Genomic DNA, 25,569 nt, shown 5'->3' with positions numbered 1-25,569 from the left:
CCCCCCCCCCCCTTTTTCACTTGCCCCCTTTTTTCATGCCCCCCCCCCCCCTTGTCATAAAGAGCCAAAAGTTTCATTAGGTAAAAAAGAAAGTTACCTATTTCACTATCTTCCTTATATATAAAACGCTACACGCGTCTGTCCGTCCTGGTTATGTATACGTTTTCAGTGGAATGCCACCGATCAAGCAACGTCGAGTCGCCAACTTCGCCTGGATACGATAACTTCGTGAACTTGATTTTTTTTGTGCGCGCGGGTTCCTTCAGCTATCCACGTTTTTTCCGATTTTTACGTTATCTCGTTGTGTCGTCGAACTTTGTCTTCCTCGTTGTTCATCCTTCGTTCTCCTTTTTCTCTTTTTTCCTCGTTCCGTGATAGAGCGTCTCGTTATGTTCCGAATTGGATGTCTGCTAGATAAGAAGTCATTCGAGTTATAATGGTCCTAGGCAATTGCTAAACAGCTAATCAGAGTGAATATTTCAGGAATCTGAACAAAACTTAAAATGAAGTAAAGGTTTTAATAAATGAGTCGTTGCGTTTTAACCCCGGCTAAACCATTTAACCTGATTGTTTGTTAATATAATCTCATTAGGTTATCAGCCTGTTAAGAACGTTCTCGGCTATAGGCTTGAAAATTCTGGTCAGAAGTTGAAGGGTTCGGCTTTGACTCGGTTTTTAGATGGGCTAGGTTCTGAACAGAACTTTCCAAAAACGGCTGAATAGCGTGCCACGCTCAGGTTTTGGTCGAAAGTTGAAAGTTGAGATAAAACTAGGTCGAAACCCTTGTCATGAGTTAGTGAGTGTTTGATCGGTTTTTGTAGCTGCCTTATCCGAATTCTGATCAACCTCTGATCAGAAGTTAGAAGCCGAAAGCCGAGTCATTAAAAGTATAAAACACTAGATTGCCCGATTTTTATTCTAAAAGTGGATCTGCTCTTGGTGGATATAATAAACATTTATTTCTATTAGACCTAAACATCACATACGGAATAATTCAAAGCATCGGTTACAAATTTCAAATTAATCAAAATATGTATTCTATCGGCTGGTCAGAAGAACGATTTCTCGTTGTTGAACATGATTTTTCAGGTGTGAATAATCGGTGTATGTACATTAATTGTTCTCCGATTACTCAGAGATAATTATCATACGAATAGTAGAAGATTAGATGTACACAAAAGAATTAGATGAAAAAATGAGGTACGATTGTTTAATGAATTAGGTGAGAGAACGTCGATGGGAGACTTCAACCCGAGATATAATTTTTCTGCTGGTTTTCTAATACAGCGTCATCAGAATCAGAGAAGACAAAACATTTTCGGACATTCTAATGATCGTCGTCTTAACGCATCCTTATTGAATACGATTAACTGTCAATCATCTCAAGATGCCCACTAATGACATTCTCCATACTTACGAGCCCCATTAACGATGTTGCAACTGACACGTGGTTTGAGGTCAACTGGTCACCTGCGACTTGCTGATTCTGAGAACACCATATATGGAGTATCGGAGCCTCTATAGAATATTTTGATCCATTTTTATGTGAGAAAAGATTCTTTAGAATCAAATTGCAGTCATCGTTCTGATTCAGACTTCTAAAGATTCCTCTTGCAAGCAAGCTCCAGAATTGAGAAGCAATCCAAGCACATATATTCCCATCTTCCAGCACTAGTAAACAAAATTGTTGTTGTTTGTCCCTGTGTGTGTGTGTTCCAAAGGTACGTATATCCTTCGGTTTTGAGAGAGGAAAGAAGCGAGCCACTGCAACATCACGCATTCTTTCTCTCCCCACTATATCTCTATGTTCTCTTCGTCTTCCACACTATCTGCGTCTCTTCTTCTGTACCATCTGTCGTCGTCATTTCTGCCGTCCGGGCACATCTCCGTGGTGCATCCATCACACTCGAATCGACCTTGTCTCCTCTCACCCACAAACTGTTACATTTTTGTGTATTGGGGCAGTTTGTCAGCCAGGTACATTTGGTCTCTCGGGGGAAAGTTAGATCTCACATGTTCTCTGAAAATATCTGTGGTAATTCGATTAACCTCTTCGTTACGCATTCTTATTTGTTTGCGAAGATTCTCTCCTCGGTTCTCGTCAACAAACGACTTCAAAAAGGAACCCACTTCTGAATTATTTACTTTTGTTTTTATTTGCTCTACCTTTAATTCTGCGCATCGTTTATTCAATATTGCGATACTCGAAATTAGATTCAGATTAATTACCATCATTTAAATTTGGAAAATATTTGGCATAAAAGATTATTTGTACATGCAATTCTAGAAAAGTTTATATATTTTCATTTGAAAATAATCAAGGGAAACTAATACCTTCTAGACATTTCAAACAGTACACCAAAACCCTACAGTAGTTGAAATAATTTCGTTTATATGTATTTTTGGTGTTCAGGGGAGTAGAAAACTAGTAGTTTCAAGTGTTCACTTCGTTCACTTTCTCATTTTTTAATTGCCCATTTTTTTCTTCTTCATTTCTCCTTTTTTTTCCGGTCCACCTCTACACCAAACTCTTCGTATATATCATCGCAAAAGAACTCATTCAGAGGTTATAAAACTAAAATAATGGTCGTCGTTCTGAAGAGTCATATTATCTTTTTTCTAATATCCGTAAACCAGGTGGCATCCGAATGTTCCATCAAACAAAATATCGATACCCAGTCGGAGACCCAGAAAGCCTTTTGTCACTTTTTACCTTGTGTCCCGTGTCTCCTGTGCACCCTCACCCCTCGACCCTTGTTTCTCCATTCCTCCAATCATCTTTTTTCTCGATTCGATTTGATTTTCATCACTTTCCGTGTGGCTCTCTTTTCTGTCTCTCCGTCCTTCTATTTTTCTTGTGCTCTCATCCAATTATGGACCCATTCTCTTTCCTCTTTTCAAGTGCTCTTCTTTTCGGATTATATCCCGTCTTTCTTCTGTCCCAAACCATTTGAGAATAATAACTTTTTCGAGAAACTAAACCACTAAACCAACTTGCCACTTGTTTTTATTCTTTCACTTTTACACTTCCCGCAAAAAGTCAGACTTCTGAGACTGAAATGGCTCTTACAGACTGAAATGGCTCTTGCTCATATTTCATTCACTTATTTTTTTATATGAATATCAAATAGAGAAATAATAGCCATCATCTCAAGTTTAATCATTTTCCATGACTGTTCACCTCTCAATGATTACTCACATGATCCATTCATTTATTTTCTATAATCAAAAACCACAACAAAACACATTAAGTTTCTTTTCTTCATTTTTATTTTTGTTCCTACTTTTTTTTCTCGCCAAGGTCTTCTTCACACTTCTTCGTCCACTGATGAGGTCACTCTTTTGAAGAATAAAACGAGAGAAAAGAGATTTAGACATCTGGAGAAATAGAGACATATCCGTCCGTTGTGAGCGAAACCCTCTTTCTTTTTTCAACCTTTCTTTTTTAATTGTTACCAGAAGGTTCTTCTGTTTTTTTTTCCAAAATCATCTCATCTTATCAATTCCATTTAACGATTTTTTATATTCCACCTGAATTATTTTTATTCGAGTCAAAATATGTTTTATTTTTATTCGAAGTTTACCGGATAAACTTTGAAGATTTTTTACAGTTTTTTTCTGTTAATATACGGTGATACCTGTAATAGAAGGGCCCCGACGCTGTCAAGTTTGAGCTCAATTATCTCGGCTTTTATAAGAAATATCAAATAAGTGTCAACTCATAAAATGTTTGTGATATTATGATAAACAGTTTATCAGTTGACAACTTTCACATATCTTTAATAGTGATAGAGATATTTGAACTTAAACTTAACAGTGTGGGGGCCCTTCTATTACAGGTTTTACGGCGAATTTTTGTTTTTGACAAACGGCACATAAAATGATAACAAATCTTGATCTTTTTCTATAAAAAAGACATTTTTAAGATTCTTAGAACTCATACTTTCCTATTAGGTGCGGTCTTCTTCCTGATATCGCCCTCTCTTTTTTCTCCTAAAAAGTTGGACGGCCGTTACCCTTTTCCCTAAATAGACATGCACCCTCCGTCACGCACAATCCACGGCTACAGAGATATCCTTCTCTTTTTTTATCCTTTTCTCTTCTCCGTTTCCGTTCACTTTTCTTCGTCCCGACGTCAAAAAGACACCCATGGTTGGTTGGAATGTCTCCAATTTTATTGGGTACTTACTCGCCCCGACTTTTTGTCGATTTGGTTTTTGTTTGGTTCCAAATGGCTTAGTGACTCCGGAAGATGAATGAATTTACTCACATCTGGCGGCCTTTTTTTTCCGATTCGAGGGGTTGTTTCTTGTGATACTCGAGTTTTGATTCTTCACACGATCTGACTATATTCTCTTTCTTATTCAAAGTTGTTTGATACACTTTGAAAAGTATGGAATGCACTTACTAAACCTCCATTCATTCTATCAAATTGTCTCTTTTGTGTTCGCAGACTGTTCACATTTTCCTTCTTCTTCTTCTTCTTCTTCTTCTTCTTCTTCTTCTTTTTTCTTTTTTCTTTCACCGCCTCTGTACCACAACATATCTCTTTTCTTCGAATTGCCCTCTCTTTTCCACCATTTTCAAATGCCGAAACCCCTATTCTTCTCCCCTTTTTGTATCTGACTCTATCTCTTCCTATCTTCTCACCTTTTTTTGACCTTGTATGATTTTACAAAAAAGTTCCTTTCACACAAATCAACTTGTTCTTAAACCCAGCGTTTACAGTTTTTTTGGGATTTTAAATTATAATTTTAGGATCTAGAGTTTTCTGTTTTCAAACAGAAACACAAAATTTTTAAAAAACAATTCACAAAATGGAATTTTTTGAGAGCAAAAAAGTTGACTGAAATTAAACGGAAATCGAGAAAATAATTCAGAAAATAGAAATATTTTAAGGTTACGGTAATTGTCGTTGTGGGACCTTCGGCCACTGCCACCGACTTATTGTACCAGATTGATAAAAATAGTAACTTTTTTTTGGTTTTAATGTTTTTTTCAAAATTATAGTCTTCCCGAATACAATTCTTCTATGAATGTTTCAATTTTCAAAAGCTAGCACAAATATTCTATTGACAATTGTAACAATATTCATCTCCTTTATGCGTTCTTCCCGTTTCTCTGCTTTCAATCAGAATCTGTTTCTGTTTCTGTGGCCCATGCTTCTTCTTCTTTTAATTTTGTTTATTGCATTCGGCTCATCGTCTTTCCTTCCCTTTCCATCCTTCTTACTTTCCTTCCTCCTTATTTAGTCCTTCTTCTTCTTCTTTTCTGTATTTCTTTTATACCATTTGTACCAAAATACAACAGCAATTAGTTCCAAATTGAAATCACGAATTGCGAATTAGTATTCTTTGTCCTTTCTTTTCCTTCTCCTTGTTCATCTTCTTTTTTTATAACTATTAATTTCAGTCGAAACCTGTTCCTACCGGCTCTCCATGAAGGTTTTGTACACTCACCGATGCTCTCCTCTCGTTTTTTAGTTATTCTTTTTGTTGCCCTTTTGGGTGTTTGCCTTTCCGATTCGCCAGATTCTTCATTAAAAAGTAAGTGTTTTGTTTGGAATTTTTGAATTGAGAATATTAAAGTTATTCTTTTTCAGAAGCTAACACATCATCATGTGTTCCACCAATGAGAGAATGCGATTCAGGAACGCCAAGTGGACCGAAGTGTTATCCAGAACAGTGGTTTTGTGACGGGTATCCAGATTGTCGAGATAATTCAGATGAACCTCCTACGTGTAGTAAGTCACAGAATCGAAAAGTTTTCAAAGCAGTTTTTGAATCGCTCTTGAGGGAACCTCACAGGGTGGCGCACCGTTACCCGGACGATAAAAAGGGGGTATATCTGTAGACATAAGTATTTTGGAAGCACACAAATTGACAAATTATAATTTTACGTTTGATTCGAAGGTACTGAAATTTTCAATGCGATTCGTAAAACCTAGGTATTTTTATGATTGTCCATGCGTAGTGTTTCTTAACGCCGTTGCGATTTTCATGAGATGATGCAACTTTGACTAGCGATAACTCAGCTCAGAGTGGATGAAATAATTTGAAACTTTGCTGATGAATTGCTTCAATTTATGCACTCCAAATTTGAGCAGAGTACAACGCTTTACTCAAATTGTAGGCTAATTCAAACTAGATCGAGTAATTATGCCCCCTGTAAATACTCTCACATGAGCCTTGTAAGAACCTTATATGAGAATTATTTCTGATCTTCTATAGGTTCTTATTGCAGAAAGAGCGTGTCTTGAAAACGAGTTTGTTTGTAAAACGGGTAAATGTCTACCTCGTGGATACCTCTGTGATGGACAGTTGGACTGTGGACGTTTTCCAGATGGACTACAAGATCGTTCAGATGAATCGCGAGAGCTTTGTAAGATTAGAAAATTCATTCCACTGGTGTATTCTTAATTTTTAGGCAACCAACCTTTGAATTGCGAGCATAACGAATATGCATGTGCAGCGTCTGCTCAATGTGTACCACTTTTCAAGTTTTGTGATGGAAAGCTGGATTGTTCGGATGGCTCAGATGAAGTCTGCCGTGTGAAAAACATTTCAACAGCTAACGATTGTGAATATGGAGCAGCAATAACCATTGATGGAATCAAATGTTATTGTCCAAAAAACAAATTCTTGAATGAAAAAGGAAAATGCGAGTTTGTCAATCAGTGTGATCGATTGAAAAATGGTATTTTTAATTATCTTAATAGGTATATTTTATCAATTTTAGGACTTCCTCCTGCATGTTCCCAAGGATGTACGGACAACAAAAATGGAACATTCTCGTGCTTCTGTTTCGATCCAAGACTTACTGTTGCAAATGGTACACACTGCGTAGCCGAAAAAGATGGTATATATTTCACTATTGAATATCTACGAAATCACAGTTCTTTCAGTTTCTATTCCAAGTGTTGCAATTCTCACGAAACAGAAGATTTATACAATTCAAAATGGAACTATGTCAAACTATTCAAGTCTACCACGACCACTGGGAAAACCTGGAGCTCTGACTCTTGTATTTCAACATCCGGACTTTCCTGAAGCAAAAGTTCCAATTCTTTGTCTCTCTGAAGCCCCAACTTCGAATCAAAGTTATATCACATGTGGGAATGTAGAAGGATCTGAACCAGTTACGAAATCTTATGCAGTGGATTTTGATATCTCTGCAATTCATATGATTCGATTCGATAACTTTGGCAACAATTGGATATTCACAGATGCGTCATATTACATCTTCATTTGTAAACATGACTCTGTTAAAATTTCCAAATGCCATACGTTTGCTGCTGGAGCAATGGGAACACTCCAAGATGTTCAATACGATGGAGTGAACGGGCAGTTCTTTGTCACCGACAGTGATTATTTTCAACAAGGAATCTGGAGAATCGACGTGGCATCAGGAGAGAGAAATCGACTGACCACTCAACCGATCACATCTCCTGCTTTGGCAATTGATCCATTCACAAAGACACTTTATTATGTGGACAGCTCTGCAAATTCCATCAAGGCTATTGACTATAACTCGAATTTCTCAAGAATTGTGGTATCAGGACGGATTGCAAAAGAAGTAACACAGTTGGATTACGCCGAAGGAAAACTTTTTGCCACTTTGAGAGACAACAGAGTTTTTGTAGCCAACGCTCTGGAATCGGATTCAGAGGCAGTTCTGAAGACGTGGCAGGAGATAACCCCTCCCAGCAATGGAGGACCAAATAAGGTGATAATGGAAGTTTTTCATTTTCGAAGGAATGCAAATGCATGGAAGAATAAAGGAAGGAATATTTGCAAAGCTGCTTCTTGCGATGATATTTGTATTGGTCACATCGAGAAAACTTTCTCTTGCCTCTGCAGAGACGGATTGATTCAAAAAGAAAATAAATGTCAAGAGATTGATCAAAATGAATTGAAAGATAAAGAAATTTTAATCTTGGCTCAGCTGAGACCGGCAAGGGTAAAAGTTCTTGGATTCAATAAAGATTATCAGACTGAAGACATTGGAATTCCGGATATTCTTGCTGCAAAACGACCAAGTGCAATCACGTTTGATCCAAAAGGGAAGCGGATACTGATGTACGATTTGAAGAGGCATTCCTTAGTTGTTCAGAAGATGGATCAATCAAATACAACTTTCCATGGACTAACTGGAATCATGAACTGTGAAGGAATGGCATATGATTACACTTCGGATAATCTCTATATGACTGATCAGAAAAGAAAGCTGATTACGGTACAAAGGCTGTCAAACCTTTCCGTCCAGAAAATCATTGTAAGAGGAAACATGAGCAATCCACGAGCAATTGCTGTTCATGTCGCCAAAAGTTATTTATTCTGGGGAAGTTGGAGTGAGGATAGACAAAACGATGCAACGACTCCTGCAATGATCGAAAGATCCAAGTTGGATGGAAGCGAACGAAAAACTCTTGTTTCCAAGAATTCAATGTGGATTAATGGGTTGACTCTCGATCTGAAAAATGATTTTCTGTATTGGTGTGATGCATATCGGAACGTCATCGAAAGAATTCGATGGAATGGAGCTGATCGGGAAGTTATCATTCAAGGTGTTGATAAGATTTCGCATCCTTATGGTCTCGCTTTCTTCGATAATCATATTTTCTTCACCGAATTCAAACGAGGTGCTGTCAAACGAGTCAATGTCAATTTTCCGGATCAAGTGCAAGAGATTTTCCAATACTCTGCGACAGTTTTTGAACTTGCAGTGTTCAAAAACTCTCTCTCCAAATGTAAGTTAATACACAAAACTATTTTTAAAACTTTAATAAATTCAGCAACATCTCCTTGCTCGACGTCTTCGAGCAATTGCGAACACTTCTGCTTTGCCACTTCTTGCAAAGGGTCGGTTGGATGTGAACCTGTGAAGTGTGGCTGTGCCGACGGAATGAAGTTAGTAGACAACGGAAAATGTGTCAAAGATGAGCACTGGGAAGATCCAAATGGATGCGATGAGGATAGAGAATTCACTTGTTTGAATAGCAGAAAATGTATTCCAAAGGCAAATTTATGTGATGGAGACGATGATTGTGGTGATGGAAGTGATGAGGATTCAAATGGAATTTGTAGTGAGTAATTCTAATCTATAAATTACAAATTACTGTAGTAAATCATTTTCAGAAGACTTCAAATGTGTTGGAAACAAATTTCAATGTGATTCAACAACATGTATTCCTCTTGAATTCCTTTGTGATGGAAAATCAGACTGCAACGATGGCACTGATGAATTGGAGACGATGTGTAAGACGGTTCCCGATGTGAGATGTTCCGTTGGACAGTTCCGTTGTTCCAACACAAAATGTATTGATAAATCAAAACGATGCAATGGAATTCAAGATTGTGAGAATGGCTCAGATGAAGAAGATTGCCCTCGAAGCAAACTGTGTACTCCCACAGAATTCCGATGTGGAACTGGACTGTGCATCAAACAATCCCAAGTCTGTGATGGCAAAATGCAATGCTTGGATGGATTAGACGAGAAACATTGTGAAGAGAATAATTCATGTATCAAGGGAAGACAATTCAGATGTGCAAATAAACAATCCACGTGTTTGGATATGATTTTCCAATGTGACGGAGTGCCAGATTGTGAGGATGAAAGTGATGAATCTCCAGAATTCTGCAAAGGAAATACCTCTTCTTCTTGTGCAAAAATGAATCAGTTCATGTGTGCAGATGGAAAATGTTTGCGAAGTTTCCAGCTATGTGATGGATTTCCAGATTGTTTAACGGGAGAGGATGAGAAAGAGTGTCCACCATCAATGTGCAACAGTGCTACTCATTTGAGTTGTGCAAATGGAAACAAATGTGTTTCGAAGGAATTGGAATGTGATGGTGTAGATGATTGTGGAGACAAGTCGGATGAATCACATTGTGACGATATTCGAATGGAGGTGAGTCTTCAAACAGTTCGATTATTTTACATATGGGTTTGTAATATCACAGGTTAGACAGGGTTTCCTGAAACCTTACTTTTTCTTATATTTTTATCAAAAAAATGTTTTCATTATGACCCAATTACTAATGATTGCCTTTCATAGTTTTGTCACAAAAGTTTCTCCATTCTTCTAAATACGCAAGTTCTAGCCAACTCCTAGATCATCCGCAGCCATTTGTGCGCTTTTCGGCAACCAATATTATCAAAATATCTTCAGATTTTATCAAAAAGTGATCAACTGACAAAATATTTTTGATGTTATGATAGACATTTCGTCGGTTGACAGTTTGTTGATATCTTTCACAGTTAATGAGATATGTGAGCTCCAAGTTGACGGTTCCTGTGGAACTCCATTAGAGCGTTTACAGTGTACGAATTCAATATTCAACCAATCGGTATCTAAATCGGTATGCAAGTAGTATTAAATTAAAGAAATTTATATCCTTCAAAAAAGTGAATCATAATTTCAGGCAGCTCTATTGCGATGCATTCCTCCAATGTACAAATGTCAAAGTGGAAGATTCCAATGCATCTCCGACAAACAACTATGCGATGGAAAGAATGATTGTCCTAGTGGAGATGATGAAGGAATGTGGTGTTCTTTCCTATGCAATTCAACTGAAATCGGATGTTCACATACGTGCCGAGCTACTCCATCTGGTCCCATTTGCTCATGTCCTGATGAATATTTCCTTGAGAAAGATGGAGTTACATGTGCTAAAAAAGATCCATGTCGCTTTGGGCAATGCTCTCAGCATTGTATGTCACAAGGATCTCGTCATTTCTGTTACTGCGAAGATGGATACAAGTTGTTGAATGATAGAATCTCTTGCCGTACAGTTGATCCAAAGACAGAGTTCATGATCTACTCTAACCGCCATGAAATCCGAATGATTCAAGCAACGTCTCCTGGAAGTATTCCACTGATTTCAAGTCTTACAAATGCGATTGCTCTAGACTTCAAATATCTTAATAATGGATCCCTAATTGTTTATTGGACGGATTTATCGTCTGATAAGATATATTCTGGATTAATGGACCAACGGACGATTATGTATTCAAGAACGATTGTTTCATACGGAGTATTTAATGCAGAAGGAATTGCAGTTGATTGGATAACTGGAAACATTTACTGGATAGACAGTCATTTGGATACAATTCAAGTTCTATCTGAAGATGGAACAAAACGAGCAACAGTAGTCAATGAGAATATGGGAAACGCAAGATCACTGGCAATTGATGTGGAAGAAGGTTTAATGTTCTGGACAGATTGGGAGGAAGCGAATCCGAGAATCGAGAGATGTACATTAGCCGGAAAGAATCGTGCAACTGTTTGGAAGATTTCGAATGTTGCACAGGCTGGATGGCCGAATGGGATTGCATTGGATACGATTACAAAACGAGTTTATTGGGTTGATGCAAAATCGGATTCGATTCATACAATCACTTACGACGGTCGAGATCACGTCCTTGTGCTCCGAGATCCAGAAAGACTTGGACATTGTTTTGGTATTGATGTTTACGGAGATAACGTCTATTTCTCGGATTGGAGAACCAATACAATTAGCACAGTTAATAAATTCGGTAAAGGAGAAGTGACCATAGTGGAAAGAGTTGCAACTCAACCATTCTCTTTGAAAATCGTGCACCGATCTAAACAGAAACGCCAACTGAAAAACATGTGTGACGGTTTCAAATGCAATGGAATATGCTTGAATGATGGAAGAAACAAAGCCAGCTGCCAATGTACGAATATTCAAACTACAACCGACGATGGATGTGTAGATGTTGAACAGACTCTTCTGATTGCTACAAAAAATGCGGTTCGTGGATTCTCAACAATTCCTCCTCATCCACACGCCTTTCCGCTTGTCTCTGGGAAACAGTTTGAGAATATTCGAGACGTTGGAAGTTTCCAGAATCGCCTTCAAATTCTCGATGATCTAACGGACCAAGTGGTCCTTGTGAATTTGACTGGGGAAGCAGATGAACAGATTTTAGCAACCGGAAGTGATATGTACGGTGTTAGTGGAATGACAATCGATCCTGTTCTTGGAAATACCTACTTTACTTTCTTTTCAAATGATGGAACTGGAAGAATCGAAGTCATCAATGCAGAAGGAACTAGTAAGAAAGTGCTGGTTGAATCGGGAACTTTTCCTGGAATGAGATTCCCAAGAGGCATTATTTTTGTAAACTCAACAAAGAAATTGTATTGGTTCGAAGCTGGAACAACTCCATACACCATCTTTACAATGTCAGCTGCTGGAAACGGAGCAAAGAAGCTGAAGCTGAATTCCACGTTGCTCACAAAAGTCTACAATCCTACGGTAGACCAATTCAATTCTAAACTGTATTGGATATCTCAAGGAAAAATAGTTCAATTCAATCCAGCAACAGAAATCATTAACGAAATAGAAGTTACTGGTGGAGACAAGAATGTCAGTTCGATTGCCGTTGATCAGAAGAATGGCGATATTCTGATTGGAGAGTTTGTGAGAATTGCCAACCAGACTACAGTAAGAAGATTGTCAATGAAGGGTACGAAGTCAACACAAACAGGAGGCGTCATGCAAGTTCCACTTCACAGCTCCGTTCAGTTCTTCTTGGCAACTATTGATACTTCGAAAGTGGTGAAGAATATTCCTGATGAATGCAAGACTTGTGAATCTCTCTGTTTGAGCAAAGATCAGAAAACATTCGAGTGTGCTTGCTCTCAAGGATACATCTTGGAAAATGGAAAATGTCGGTCACCAGAAAAGAGAGTCATTTATGTCACTGATGACGGATCAGTTCAATCTGTAGGATGGTACAAAGATCAGAAGTCGGGAGAAATGGTACAAGTAATGAGAGCTCACTCTCTCCACAGTGATATTGGCAAAAAACGAATTGTCAGACTGGTAGCAGACACCAAAAAAGATGTGGTTAGGTTTTTTATCTCACTCATGTCGTATTGAATGAACGTTTTTAGATCTACGTTGTGACTCGTCAAAATGAAGTCTGGAAATGTGCAACAAACGGATCCTTCGCTCATATGATCTACTCAACAACTTCTCATCGGATCGCAGCGATAAGTTTGGATAGAGTAACTGGACATCTCCTCGTATCAGCTAGAGAATCGGTGTCTTCCAAAGGAGACATTGTTCTTCTGGATCCGGACCGTTATCAAGAAGGAATGTATTCTGTGATAGTAGAAGATGAAGAAAAAGTCCCATATGAAATCGCAGTGGATCCTCCGAAAGGGTAACTTAAATTATTACTTTTCAGTTTTCTAAACTGATAATAATCATATTTCAGAAAAATCTTCTGGGCGAGTGCTCATTGTATCAAGGCAGCAAACTACGATGGAAGTGAACCGAAATGCATTGTCGCAAAGTCAGCAGTTGCCACGATTGCAGTAGATGAAGATCGTTCTCGACTTTGCTACATGGATTCTGAAAGAGCAGCAGTTGATTGTGTCGATTACAATGGAGAGAACGAACAGAGAAATGTGGCGATGTTCAAAGCACAAGGACTTGCCGAAGTTGTCAGTTTGTCATTCAATGGAGATGAAATGTTCTTCTTTGATAAATTCAATTCATCGGGAAGTATCGTAAGAGGGATAGTTCAAAAAGATGGATCTGTGGTTTTCGTAGATTCTATCAAAAAACAACTACCCCGCCAAAAACTAAGAATAATTGACTTTGATATTATGGATCAAAAGAAGTCAGTTCTCTTCACTGCCTGTTCCAATAACAACGGAGGATGTGAACATCTTTGTATTACGGTACCATTCGAGGACTCCATCAAGAAGAAGTGTATATGCGTTCATTCAGTCCCTACAGAAGACGGAACCTGTGGTCAAAGTAACACATTTGTAGCTTTCACTCGGTTCACTTCCATTGAATTCCTGTCTGCCACTCCTGGAGTTATGGCTCCACCTTACAAACAAATTGCCTCTGCCAGTTGTGCTATGACGAAAATCGGAGCGATTGCCGCAGATAATTCAAGAGGAAGAATTTACTTTGCGGATTATGAAAAATTCCGAATCTCAGCAGTCAATTTCGATGGAACGGGATGCGTTGTGATTGCAGAAGACGTTCGAGTCGTTCCTAGCATGGCTTACGATGAGGTCAATCGAGAACTCTACTACGTGTCAGCCAATCCGGCGGGTATTTGGAGAATCGATGTAGCTGACAATAACTTGGAAAATTATCCAACGGAACCAAAACTTGTGTTGCTATTGACAAATAGGGACCGACCTCGTCATTTGGCAATCGATCCATGTAGAATGCTTTTATTCTTCACAAACAACGCAATCACTGGATCTGTCATTGAACGGGCATATTTCAGCGGGTATAAAAGAGTAAGTGATTGAGTAAAATTATCAGAAAATTAGTGAAATTTTTAAGGAACAAATTCTCCAAGAGGATCTCCACGATTTACGAGGATTAGCAATTGATCTCGAAACTGAAAAATTGTATTTTTCGGATTCCAAAGATTTCAGAATATCCCGTTGTGATTTAGATGGGTGTAACAGAGAGGTTAGTCTTTTAATGAGAAGTTGTCAAATGTTCTGTCATCAAGCGGAATGATAATCTTATAATTCAATTTTCAGGTTGTCATTTCCAACTCTGATAATCCCTCGATCCATCCTTTCGAATTGGAAATTTACGAAAATGAAATCATCTTTACTGATTGGGTTAAAAGAGCTGTCTCAGGAATTAACAAAATATCGGGTGTCGAGCATCGTCTTATGAATCGGGCAACAGAAGTTCCCGTTGGATTAGTGGTGGTTGATGTATCAAAAGAGTTTTGTGAGTTCCTATTCTGAAAATGTATGTAATCATAGGATTTGAATTTTTCAGGCACCAAAAATCCATGCTATGAAAATGAACTGAAATGTGGGGACTACTGTAGACTGATGGCAGATGGACAAGCTACTTGTGCATGTAACGGAGAAAGAAGATTGAGTGCAGACAACAAAACGTGTACAGGAGGTAACGAAATTCGATACTATTGGGAGAATAGCTGTTATAATTTTACAGATGTTGATGAGAAAAAGTGTGCAGAGAACGAATTCAAATGTCTCCACTCTGATAAATGCATTCCGTATGAAGACACGTGTGATCAATACAACGATTGTCCGATGTTTGATGACGAAGATGCCAAATACTGTTCCAGTCGTGTTTGCCGTCCTGGATATTTTGATTGTGGAAATGGTCTCTGTATCAGCGAAAGTAAAGTGTGCAATCGATTCAACGACTGCATCAATTTCCATGATGAAAACAATTGTACATGCAGTAAAAGTGAATTCAAATGCGATTCAGGAAACTGTATACCGGGAGAAGACAGATGTAATCACGTACAGGATTGTAACGATGCAAGTGATGAAATCGGATGCCCCTACAGAAATTGCTCATCTTTAGTGGAGTTTGGTATGAGTGACCTTATCAACTGTGCATCAACATCTCAATGTATTCATCCTTCATGGAAGTGTGATGGAACCAATGATTGCTATGATGGATCAGATGAATTGGATTGTCTAGTGGAATTTGATTTCAACAAAGGAAGTGTATCACCACCCAGAAGCTGTGACTCTGCCACTCAATTCCCCTGTTTAGCTACGAGAAATTGTATGCCAAACCGTTGGAGATGTGATGGTCAACCAGATTGTGCGGACGGATCAGATGAGGCGAACTGTGAGCAGAAAGCATGCAATTCGTTTGAGTTCACATGCGAATCTACGAAAAAATGTATTCCGTTGGAACAGAAATGTGATGGTAGATCAGATTGTCCAAATGGAGAAGATGAGAATTCGTGTGACACAGAATGTGACTCAAAGAATGGAAATTCAACATTCAGATGCACTAATCATAGATGTATTCCGATGGCGTGGAGATGTGATGGAACTGACGATTGTTTGGATAATGCAAAATCACTTGGGTCAGATGAAATGGATTGTGCTCCAGGGAAAACATCATTCCATGTTCCATCAAGATGTACAGATGAGACTTGCGTGGTTGCTTGTGAGTTGACAGCAGTTCTTTGTGATGGAATCAAAGATTGTAATGATGGATTCGATGAAGAAAACTGTGCTTCGTTGGATAGACAGTGCAAACTAAATGAATGGATGTGCGATAGTGGACAATGTATTAATTCAGCTCATCTCTGTGATTCATCTGTAGATTGTATTGATGGATCAGATGAATGGGTTGAGATATGTTCACTCTCAGAACCGCCAAAACGTGGATGTCCAAACGGATGGTCATGTGTTTTGAAAAATGGAACTATTGGCTGTCTGCAGGAACATCAACTTTGCGATGGAAGAAAAGACTGCATGTCTGGGTAAGAAAGACAAAAATATTTCGCTGTTTCTATTTATCATTTTCAGAATTGATGAACAATGCGATCTGCCACAAGGAAACTGCTCATCGGCAAGAAACTCTTGTGAACAGCCCTGGAACTGCAAACGAAATGCCGGCTTTGAAACGTGTTCATGTGATGAAGGGTTCCATCTCTCTCCGTATGATAAGAGGACATGCCTACGATCTCCATCATGCCCGAAAGCCAACTGTTCTCACTTCTGCATCGATCGACGAGACGTTGGGCATCAATGTTTCTGTGCTCCTGGTTTTATTCTCTCGGATAATCAGAGAGATTGTAGAAGAAACGATACAATTGAGCCGGAAATTTTGATGGTTTCTGGTCACCGTCTGAAACTTTTCACAATCGATGGACACGCCAAAGCAACTCTTCTATCGAATCTGACCAACGGAGTTGCTTTAGACTATGACGTGAAGAGTGATTTGGTCTATTGGACAGATGTCACAAACAGTGGAAATAAGGCGGGAATCACTTCAATGAGCAATCAGCCATATACGTATCGAATCATAAACTCTCTACCAACGAAGGGAATTGATGGAATCGCTGTGGATTGGCTTGGAAGACACATTTATTATACGGATAGAAACCACGATGCAATTGCAGTCTGTGACATGAGAGGAAGATTCAACCGAATTCTTCTCAAGGGAACACCACTGAATGATCCACGAGCTATTGTTCTCGATCCCATCCAGGCTCTTCTTTTCTGGACTGATTGGGGAGCTTCTGCTCATATTGGAAGAATGAACATGGACGGTTCAAACGAGATGATAATTCTTGAAGATCGTACGATTCGATGGCCAAATGCATTGGCTGTTGATGCACCGGCACAACGGCTATATTTTGGAGATGCTCACAGAGATTACATTGCTTCTTGCAATTACGATGGAACTAAAAGAAGAATGGTTCTGAGAAATTCTGTACGACATATTTTCGCTTTGGCAGTATTTGAAGACTATATTTATTGGAGTGATTGGCATAATCATACCATTGAACGAGTTCATAAAATTACTGGAGACAATCGGAAAGTGCTGATTCAAGACAAACAATACCGACCAATGGGATTCAAAGTTGTTCATCCTTCATTTCAGAATATGGGAAGTATGAAAACAGCCAAACATCCATGCTCTCAGCCAGCGCGATGTGACAATCTATGCATTCCTGCTAGTAGTCCAGAAGCGTTTACATGTATGTGTGCACAAGGATTCCGATCGGATGGAAGATCGTGTGTTTCTGAATGCAAACCAAATGATTTTGTCTGCACAAAAACCTACAAATGCATTGCTTCGTGGTGGAGATGTGACGGACAAGATGATTGTGGTGATGGAGAAGATGAAGGATATTTTTTGAAAGGCGTCTGTCCTCAGTTCCCTTGTGATCCCGGACAATTCCTGTGCCCAAAGTCCCCTCGGAACACCACTGCGCAATGCTTGTATGCTTCAAAACTTTGTGATGGAGTCAAGGATTGTTTAGAAGGGGAAGATGAGGAAAAGACATTCTGCGAACATTTCGAATGCACTGAATCTCAATTCAAATGTGGCGACAAGAAGAAATGTATTCCACTGACGTCCGTATGTGATAAAGAAAAAGACTGTGACGATGGATCGGATGAACGAAGTTGTGAAATCAAAAGTTGTAAACCTGACTTCTTCGCCTGCGTCAATGAAACCACATCACAAATCTCAAAATGTATTCCAAAAGAATTCTATTGTGACGGAGAAGATGATTGTCCAAATGGACAGGATGAACCTGATACTTGCTTCGGAATCGGAGAATGCACACATGAGCAATTTCAGTGTGCAAGTGGAAAATGTATTCCAAAAAGGAGAAAATGTGATGGCACAATTGATTGTAGAGATGGATCGGATGAGAAAGGATGCAAGAAAGAATGTGCAATTGTGTGTGACAACGAATGTGTTCCAGTTGAAGAACTCTGTGATGGAAAACGAAAATGCACACATGGAACAGATGAAGAGGAAGAGGCTTGTGCTATCAAGAAATTGATGGAGAAACCTGTGCTTCGAACCTGTGGAGGATTCAAATGTGATGGAATTATTGATTGTGAAGATGGAGCAGACGAAAAGGGATGTCCGGATCTGGAATGCCATCTTTCGAACAACGCTTCTCTCATTTGTGATGGAAAGGTTGATTGCGAGAGTGGGAAGGATGAACAGAACTGTCAGAATTATGGAGGCTACAGTAACCCGCTCTTCCAGTGTTCCAGACAAACCGTCAAGGAATGGCAGGTCTGCGATGGTCGATGGGATTGTGCAGATGGTCTAGACGAATATCCAGAAATGTGCAAATCAAGACAAGCGAGATGCTTTAGAATCGGATTCTGTGACGACAAAAAGCAATGTCTCGATGTTTCAACTGCGCTTTGTGATGGTTTCAAAGACTGCTCCGATGGAAGTGATGAGAGTCCTGCTCACTGCAAAGACATGTGCAAGGGAATGTTCAGGTGCACAAACGGAAGATGCCTGGATGAATCAGCACGTTGTGACGGAAGAGATGATTGTGGAGATGGATCGGATGAAGATACTTGTGGATTGCAATGCCACCATTTTGGTACTTGTCCTCAAAAATGCTGGATGGCATATAATAGTACTGCACGATGCCATTGCGATGTGGGATACACAAAAAGTACGAAATATAACGATTGTGAACCCCTCACAAAATTCACTGAAATCTTCCTATCAAATGGAAAACGATTACATTTGATGGTTGCTGAGGAAACTCGCCTCCGAACTGTTTTCAATGAGAGGATGAATATTATTTCTGGTGGAATTGATTTTGGATATGACATGTACAAAACTACATTGATGTATTCTGTCGGAATTGGAAAGAATCGAGTGGATATCAGAACAAAGAAGTGGTCCGAAAGCAAACCATCAGACGAATGGGGAGAGAAAAACGACGAGAGTACAGCTGGATTGATTGCTCATGATTTCATGCATAACAATGTTTATCTCACAGAAAGTGGGTCGTATATTCCCGGAATTTTATTTCATACCCAAGAAAATATTTATGTTGCGAAATCCAAGGATACAAACACCCGAACTCTGATTGTAAATTCAACCGGATCCATCACTTCGCTTTCTGTTGATCCAATTCAACGTCTCATTTTCTGGACGACTGGAGCTCCGGTACCAAGAATTCTGTCAGCACATTTGGATGGTACTCCGATTGCTCAGCTATTCAAAACTGGATCTCAACCACACAAAGCGTTGATTGAGAGAAATATTTTTGACCCCAAATCGTTAATTTTGGATTCTCCAAACAAAAGATTATATTGGATTGATGGTTTCAAAAGAACCGTTGAAACTGTATCTTACGATGGAAGAGACAGGCGAACGGTGCGGAAGTTCGAATTGGGAGACAGTCCAGTTTCAATGGATATCATTGGGGGATACATTTATTTGGTCACTCTCCAAGGAAACATTCATAAAATGCACAAGTTCAGTGGAAAAACCAATAAGTATCCACAAAGAATTCGAGATGTTGCACCAAGAATTCGTCTACTGATTGCTCATCCTTCTAAACATACCGTATCCCATATCACCCATCAGAAGAATCCATGTCAATCAGATTACTGTCCATCTGAAACTGTTTGTATTCCTAAAGAGGATGTAAGTTGTTTTGTGTTTCTAACTATTCCTTATTTTTAATTTTCAGACAAACGGAGTTTTAATTCCAAAGTGTCTTTGCGGAGCTGGCAGGTTCTTCGAAGAATCGACCAAAAAATGTCTACCTGTTCATGATATGAACCAAGAAGCTTCTCGTGAGTTTTTTAAGATTTTGAGAGATATCCTTAATGACTTTTTCGAGAAAGGTAATCCGGATATCTCTGCAGAGTGTCATGGAGTATAACAAGTGTAATTTTCAGAATGTGGAGACTATTTCTGTTACAACAATGCAGCTTGCAGTGCTCAAAAGAAATGTATCTGTCCACCTGGTTTCTATGGAAGGCAATGTGAAGTTAGTAGCAATTTTCGAACTATTGTAGCTATCAAAATGTTGTTTTCAGATTAACGAATGTTCCGAACGGTGTTGGAATGGAGAGACATGCGCTATCAGAGAAAGCGGAGCGACCAGAAACATCGAGTGTCATTGTCCTGCAAACTATACCCAAATCGACTGTGCAACGAATGTGTGTGAAGGAGTTTGTGGTCCCCGTGGATCATGTAAAACTGTTCCATGCACAAGAGAAGAACCCCATTGTCGTTCATACAGTTACTGTGAATGTGATAAAGGATGGTCTGGACCTCATTGTAGACACAAGATCGATGCTAAGATTTGTTATGGACACTGCTTCAGCGGAGGAGAATGCCAAGGAGATCAACCATCAAATCTGAAATGTCAATGTAGACCAGGATTCAACGGAAATCGGTGTCAAAACTGTAAGGATCGTGAGTGCCTAAATGGAGGATTTTGTTCATATTTTGGATCAAATCGAACAATGTCGCATTGCATCTGCCCATCCGGGTATACCGGAGATAACTGTGAGGAATATCTTTGCAAGGATGCATGTTCTTATGGAGAAAAATGTGTTTATGACTTCACGAATCACTTACAACCGATCTCTTGCTTCTGCGAGAAAAACGCAGCTGCTCCAAACGCAGATTGCTCTCCTATCTGCCATAAACAACCCAATTGGTGCCACAATGGAGGAAAGTGTCTCGATATGCCTGGAAGTCCTGGAAAGTGCAAATGTCTTCCAAGATTCACTGGTCCCCGATGCGATGTTCCTGTACTATGTGATGATTACTGTACCAACAATTCAAAGTGTATTGAGACAAACGGAACACATTTCGAGTGTGAATGTAAACCTGGTTTCAAGGGATTACGTTGTGAACAAGAAACGCTATGTAGTGAATGCCAAAATGGAGCCAAGTGCATCAAGCAGCCATCAAGAACCGTACTTTGTCAATGTCCTGAAGGTCTTGGAGGCAAATATTGTGAGGAGATAACAGCCGTTTCTTGCAATCAACTAAAGTGCCAAAACGGAGGATATTGCCTGGAACCGGATTCGGATGTGGATAGGAATCGTCCTCAATGTGTTTGTCGACCTGGATTCCAGGGAATTCTTTGTGGATCACATTCCTGTGACAACTTCTGCCATCACGATGGGAAGTGCTCACTCAATGAAGAGTTTGAACCGCAATGCGAATGTTACAAAGCTTTTACTGGAGATCGATGTCAGTATCGTGTTAGTCACTTAACACCACCATCTGAAGCTGATAGTCTTAGTTGGACAAGTAAGTTATTCTGTTATTTTGAAATTCAAATATAAGTTTCTTCCAGGATTTTTCGTCATTCTGATCATCGTCATTCTCACAATAGTTCTTCTTATTGGAATAGTCGCCAACAGATCCAACAGGTTGTTTAACAGTCCTTCGCTTGCTTTGTTCTTAATCATAAAATCTTTAGGTTTGCCGTTTTCCGCCAGTTCCGTCATAACCCACTGCAAAATCATGAAGCACCTGCCGATCAGTTCAGCAATCCAGCGTATCTGATCGATGAAGGAGGTATTGAACTAATCACCCAAAATACGAGTCTCGTATCATCTCACGAAGTAAGTCGATTGCCCAACTTTAACCTAATTCGAGTTTTGTAATTCCAGCGTGGATCGTTCAACAATCCGGCTTTCGAGCAAGAAATGGTTCCAATTTACAACGACACTGTGGAGAATCATGAATTGCTTCCGAATAGATCTTCTAATTAATTTTTACATGTTTTTTTCGCCTCAACTTATCTTCCCCTTCTTCACTCACTTGCCACACACATCCCTTCTCTTCTCATTCGGAAAACTCAGAACTGCATCTTTTTCAACAGGTCGTTTTTTATCTTTCCCAGTTAGGTTTTCTGTTTGTTTGAAATTTGTTCTTTTTCTGAATTTTCGTATCATACTCATCAACAATTCGTTTTCTTATCACTGGTTATTAAAGTTTCGACATTTTCAATAACTTTATACAGTATCATGCAATATTTACAGGAACGTTAAAATTAGGTTAATGTCAGGGGCATGCATTTCAAAGGAGAGGTGGGGATTATGCGATAGAGTGGAGCTAATGTTAGTAAAAAGTATGAGTTTTCAAAACTCGAAGACAGTTTTCGCAGGTGAAAGAATTCCGTCGACTGTCGTCACTTTGTTGGGCATCTCGCCAACACAATCCGGTGCTTCGCTGGAAATTAATGTGTATTAGAACTATAGGTTGATCAATTCTTACCGTCGATAGTTAGGTCTCTCCGGCCTTCCAACCATTCGGACAATATCGGGATCAGCTTTTGGAGAAAGCAAGCGATATCCAGCAATGGGAGCAGTTATATCGTCAAGGAACATTCTCTCAGAACGTTCTTGCAACCATCTCTCGTAGTCGATATCAAGCTCCTTGGCGCTGCCAATGACGTCACGGAAGAAGAATGCCACAAGACGATGCACAAATATGTATTGCATTGGAGTTTCAATGCAGAATGGACGACGTTGCCGTAGGAATTGTACTGCTCTTTGCACTGGATACTGTTGAAAAAATAATAATACCCAGAATTATCAGATCAACATACCTTGTAAGTTGGTCCTCTGAGCAAACTGCAAATAGCGATTTCAGCGGCAACAAGACAAGCTGCTCTTGAGATTCCTAAGTGATCGTGAATGACGACTGGCTTTGAAGTGTTCCGAAGAAGACGGAGAATGTTTAAAGGTGAATACATGTTTGAAGAATTGTTAACATCTCCTTGCCAATGTTCAACATGACGTTCTTCGCGATCTGGCCCAATGAGACGAAGATGAGTTACCCGGAATATTGGGTCTGGCGCTTGATACACTCCGTAGTTTTCAATTTGAATACCACCAGAAACATGAATGGCAGGGTCAGTTGGAGACTTTGGCCAGTAAGGAGCACACCTTTCAGGTTCCTTTCTGCTAGTCAGCATGACAATGTATGGAACTTCTTCCTGCCAAATCATTCGCCAGAAATCGTTTACAGTATTTTCCATTGGTGCTTGCGTCAGAATGAACTCGTTGAAAAGTGGTTTGCCAGAAATGAGATTGGCATGAATAAAATCCCCAAAGAATTGATTCTGTGGGAATTCCAGTTTCACTCGAGTAGAATCCTTACAGTGAACGCGTTCATTGCGACACTTATCTCGATTGGTGTCCGAAGCATTGTGCGTAAAGGGAATGTGATTCACTGAGTTCTCAAGGATCTCAAAGCGTCGTTCCATTCCACCGATTATCGTAGAAACAAATTTTGCTTTTCTGGCAGCTCCAAACATTCTTTTTCCAATTCGAATGTTATTGTAAACTGAAATATCACATTGAATCACTATATCCTGGATTAAGAAACTAACACTGTCCAGCTACACGATGACGATCTCTGTCCGCCAGAACGTTGGCCTTATAAGCTTGGATTCGCTTCTGCATTGTAGATGAGTCGAGATCGTGGAGCAAATACTCGGTCATAGTTTCGTTGTTAACTGCCTCCGGATGAATATCCGAAATCCATGTGCTTGTCTGATCTCTCGATAGGAAACGCATAAGAAGAACTTGATCCCTGGCCGATTGAAGATCAATTCGATGATCGGTGAAGAATGAAGGGTTGATTCCAAACTTTTCGCAGATACTTTTGAGCGGCATCACCCAACCTTGACCATTGACTGGGCGTCTAGGTTTCTTCCCATTTTCATCGCGTCTAATGTAGATATTAGTATAACGACCTTTCCACTTTGTGTCAAACTTCGAAGAAAACAACAACTCTTGTGTGATCTCAGTATCGTCGTAACTCGTACGAATCAAGTTGGCCATAGCTTCCTTCGTGATCTTCTTGTTGCTCTGGGTCACAGAACCAATGCGTGAATCAGGAGTAGATGCAATTTTGTAAGCAGCATGCAATGAGAAGGCACCGGGGGATTGGTCGTTTCCCAGAACAGAACTCTTTGTTTCAATAACTTTTCTTGTTTTGAGGACTAGTTCTGGTTCAACTTGCATTGCGGTCCTGGCTGCGAAAACTTTCATTCGGACGTTGTTAAAATGTCCTTTAGCCATTTCGATGTCCTCTGATTCTCCGATATCTTCTTTTCCATTTTTAGCAGATTTCTGTGAAATGAGACAATCGAGAGCTTTCGACTTGCGTAGCCTTGATGGAGCTGCAAAAACAGCGGGTGCTCCACGAGCAACTTCGATTTGATCTTCATCAGAGTCTAGGTTAATGCTTTGCTTGGATCGTCTGAAAATCAATAAACTCATTTGAACTATCATAATCTAGCCACCTGTCTTTTTGGGCAAGCTTCTTCACCTTCTTCCGGAAGCTTTTGCTTAAAGTGGTATCGCTATTGAATCGAGTTCTCATGCGACTAACTCCTTTTTGTTGCGGGTAGTCGACCATATACTCCCTGGAACTATTTTCTCACAGATTGAAGTTATTGAAACAAGCTTACATTTTATCGATGCTATCAGTTGACGACTCATCGTTGTTACCGGAGCAGAAGCTTTGAAGCGACGTAGCACGCTTTCGGCCGGCTTGTTGCCGCATTGCAGCGATTTGTTCGCGAAACAACACTTCACTGTTAAGAGCCATAGCTGAAATATAACCTATTGAAGAAAATGAAAAAAAACCAGACGAAATTTTTCGAACTGAAATTTTTCGAACTGCGTACAACTTAAAATTTGATGTATGTTGTCGCCAGTCTGAACGAAAACAACTTCAGCGAGTAAAATAAGGACAAAAAAACTTAATTCTACTATGAAAACTATTTGGAGCAGCAGCTGAATATGATTCAGATTAGGTGGCTGTTTTTCTGATCAAAAATTTCATTGTGACAGGTTTCCCGCTCGAGTGCACTGTAAAACGCGGGTGGGTTACGGTAAAACAAGTTTGTTCGCGGACTTTATTGTCGGATTAAAAAAAGTGACACCTGAAAATCTCGGAGACGGCGCTCGTGTCGATTTACGAGGGGGCGGAGCGAAAACGGATACTGTAGATAAAAGATTTATTTATGTGAATTTAGTGGGATTTTCTGAACAAAATTTTGATTTCTTGATATAAAAATGATCGCTAGCATCTCAAGAATCTATTTGTCAGCAAAAAACTAAACTTAAACGCGAAAGTAGCTCGAACGAGGCGGAAATCTGAAACATTACGCTTTTGCCGCACTTTTTCGTAGATCAAAAAAATCAAAAGTTTTCAAATTCTCAGGTGTCACTTTTTTTAATTCGACAATACTGTCTATTCAATAAAACGTGGGCGCGCCGCA

The 25,569-nt window shown here is 39.5% G+C and overlaps 3 protein-coding genes across 3 annotated transcripts; 2 read left to right on the top strand and 1 right to left on the bottom strand.

Moving 5' to 3' along the window:
• Positions 1–1,397: 1,397 nt before the first annotated feature.
• Positions 1,398–2,006, top strand: CBG26588 (the record flags this gene model as incomplete). Its single annotated transcript, XM_045237565.1, has 3 exons — positions 1,398–1,433; positions 1,639–1,721; positions 1,748–2,006. 3 exons carry the CDS (start codon positions 1,398–1,400, stop codon positions 2,004–2,006), a joined length of 378 nt encoding a protein of 125 aa, XP_045099239.1.
• A 3,455-nt stretch (positions 2,007–5,461) lies between these two features.
• Positions 5,462–22,042, top strand: CBG12050 (the record flags this gene model as incomplete). The annotated part of the gene is given in 20 exon segments (XM_045237562.1): positions 5,462–5,546; positions 5,603–5,743; positions 5,755–5,772; positions 6,244–6,381; positions 6,427–6,858; positions 6,905–9,085; positions 9,138–9,910; positions 10,425–12,878; positions 12,926–13,197; positions 13,252–14,299; positions 14,325–14,477; positions 14,552–14,750; positions 14,802–16,281; positions 16,328–19,946; positions 19,993–20,149; positions 20,204–20,322; positions 20,345–21,575; positions 21,622–21,697; positions 21,748–21,892; positions 21,941–22,042. 20 exon segments carry the CDS (start codon positions 5,462–5,464, stop codon positions 22,040–22,042), a joined length of 14,823 nt encoding a protein of 4,940 aa, XP_045094744.1.
• Positions 22,043–22,411: 369 nt separating this feature from the next.
• Positions 22,412–24,893, bottom strand: Cbr-egg-4 (the record flags this gene model as incomplete). Its single annotated transcript, XM_002646290.1, has 6 exons — positions 22,412–22,502; positions 22,548–22,837; positions 22,882–23,621; positions 23,668–24,542; positions 24,586–24,708; positions 24,754–24,893. The coding sequence occupies 6 exons, from the start codon at positions 24,891–24,893 to the stop codon at positions 22,412–22,414; spliced, it is 2,259 nt and encodes a 752-aa protein (XP_002646336.1).
• Positions 24,894–25,569: the final 676 nt, after the last annotated feature.

The sequence above is a fragment of the Caenorhabditis briggsae genome (assembly GCF_000004555.2).
Source record: "Caenorhabditis briggsae complete genome, chrI, whole genome shotgun sequence".
In the NCBI taxonomy this organism is placed as follows: Eukaryota; Metazoa; Nematoda; class Chromadorea; order Rhabditida; family Rhabditidae; genus Caenorhabditis; species Caenorhabditis briggsae.
This window is presented reverse-complemented; position numbering and strand designations above follow the sequence as displayed.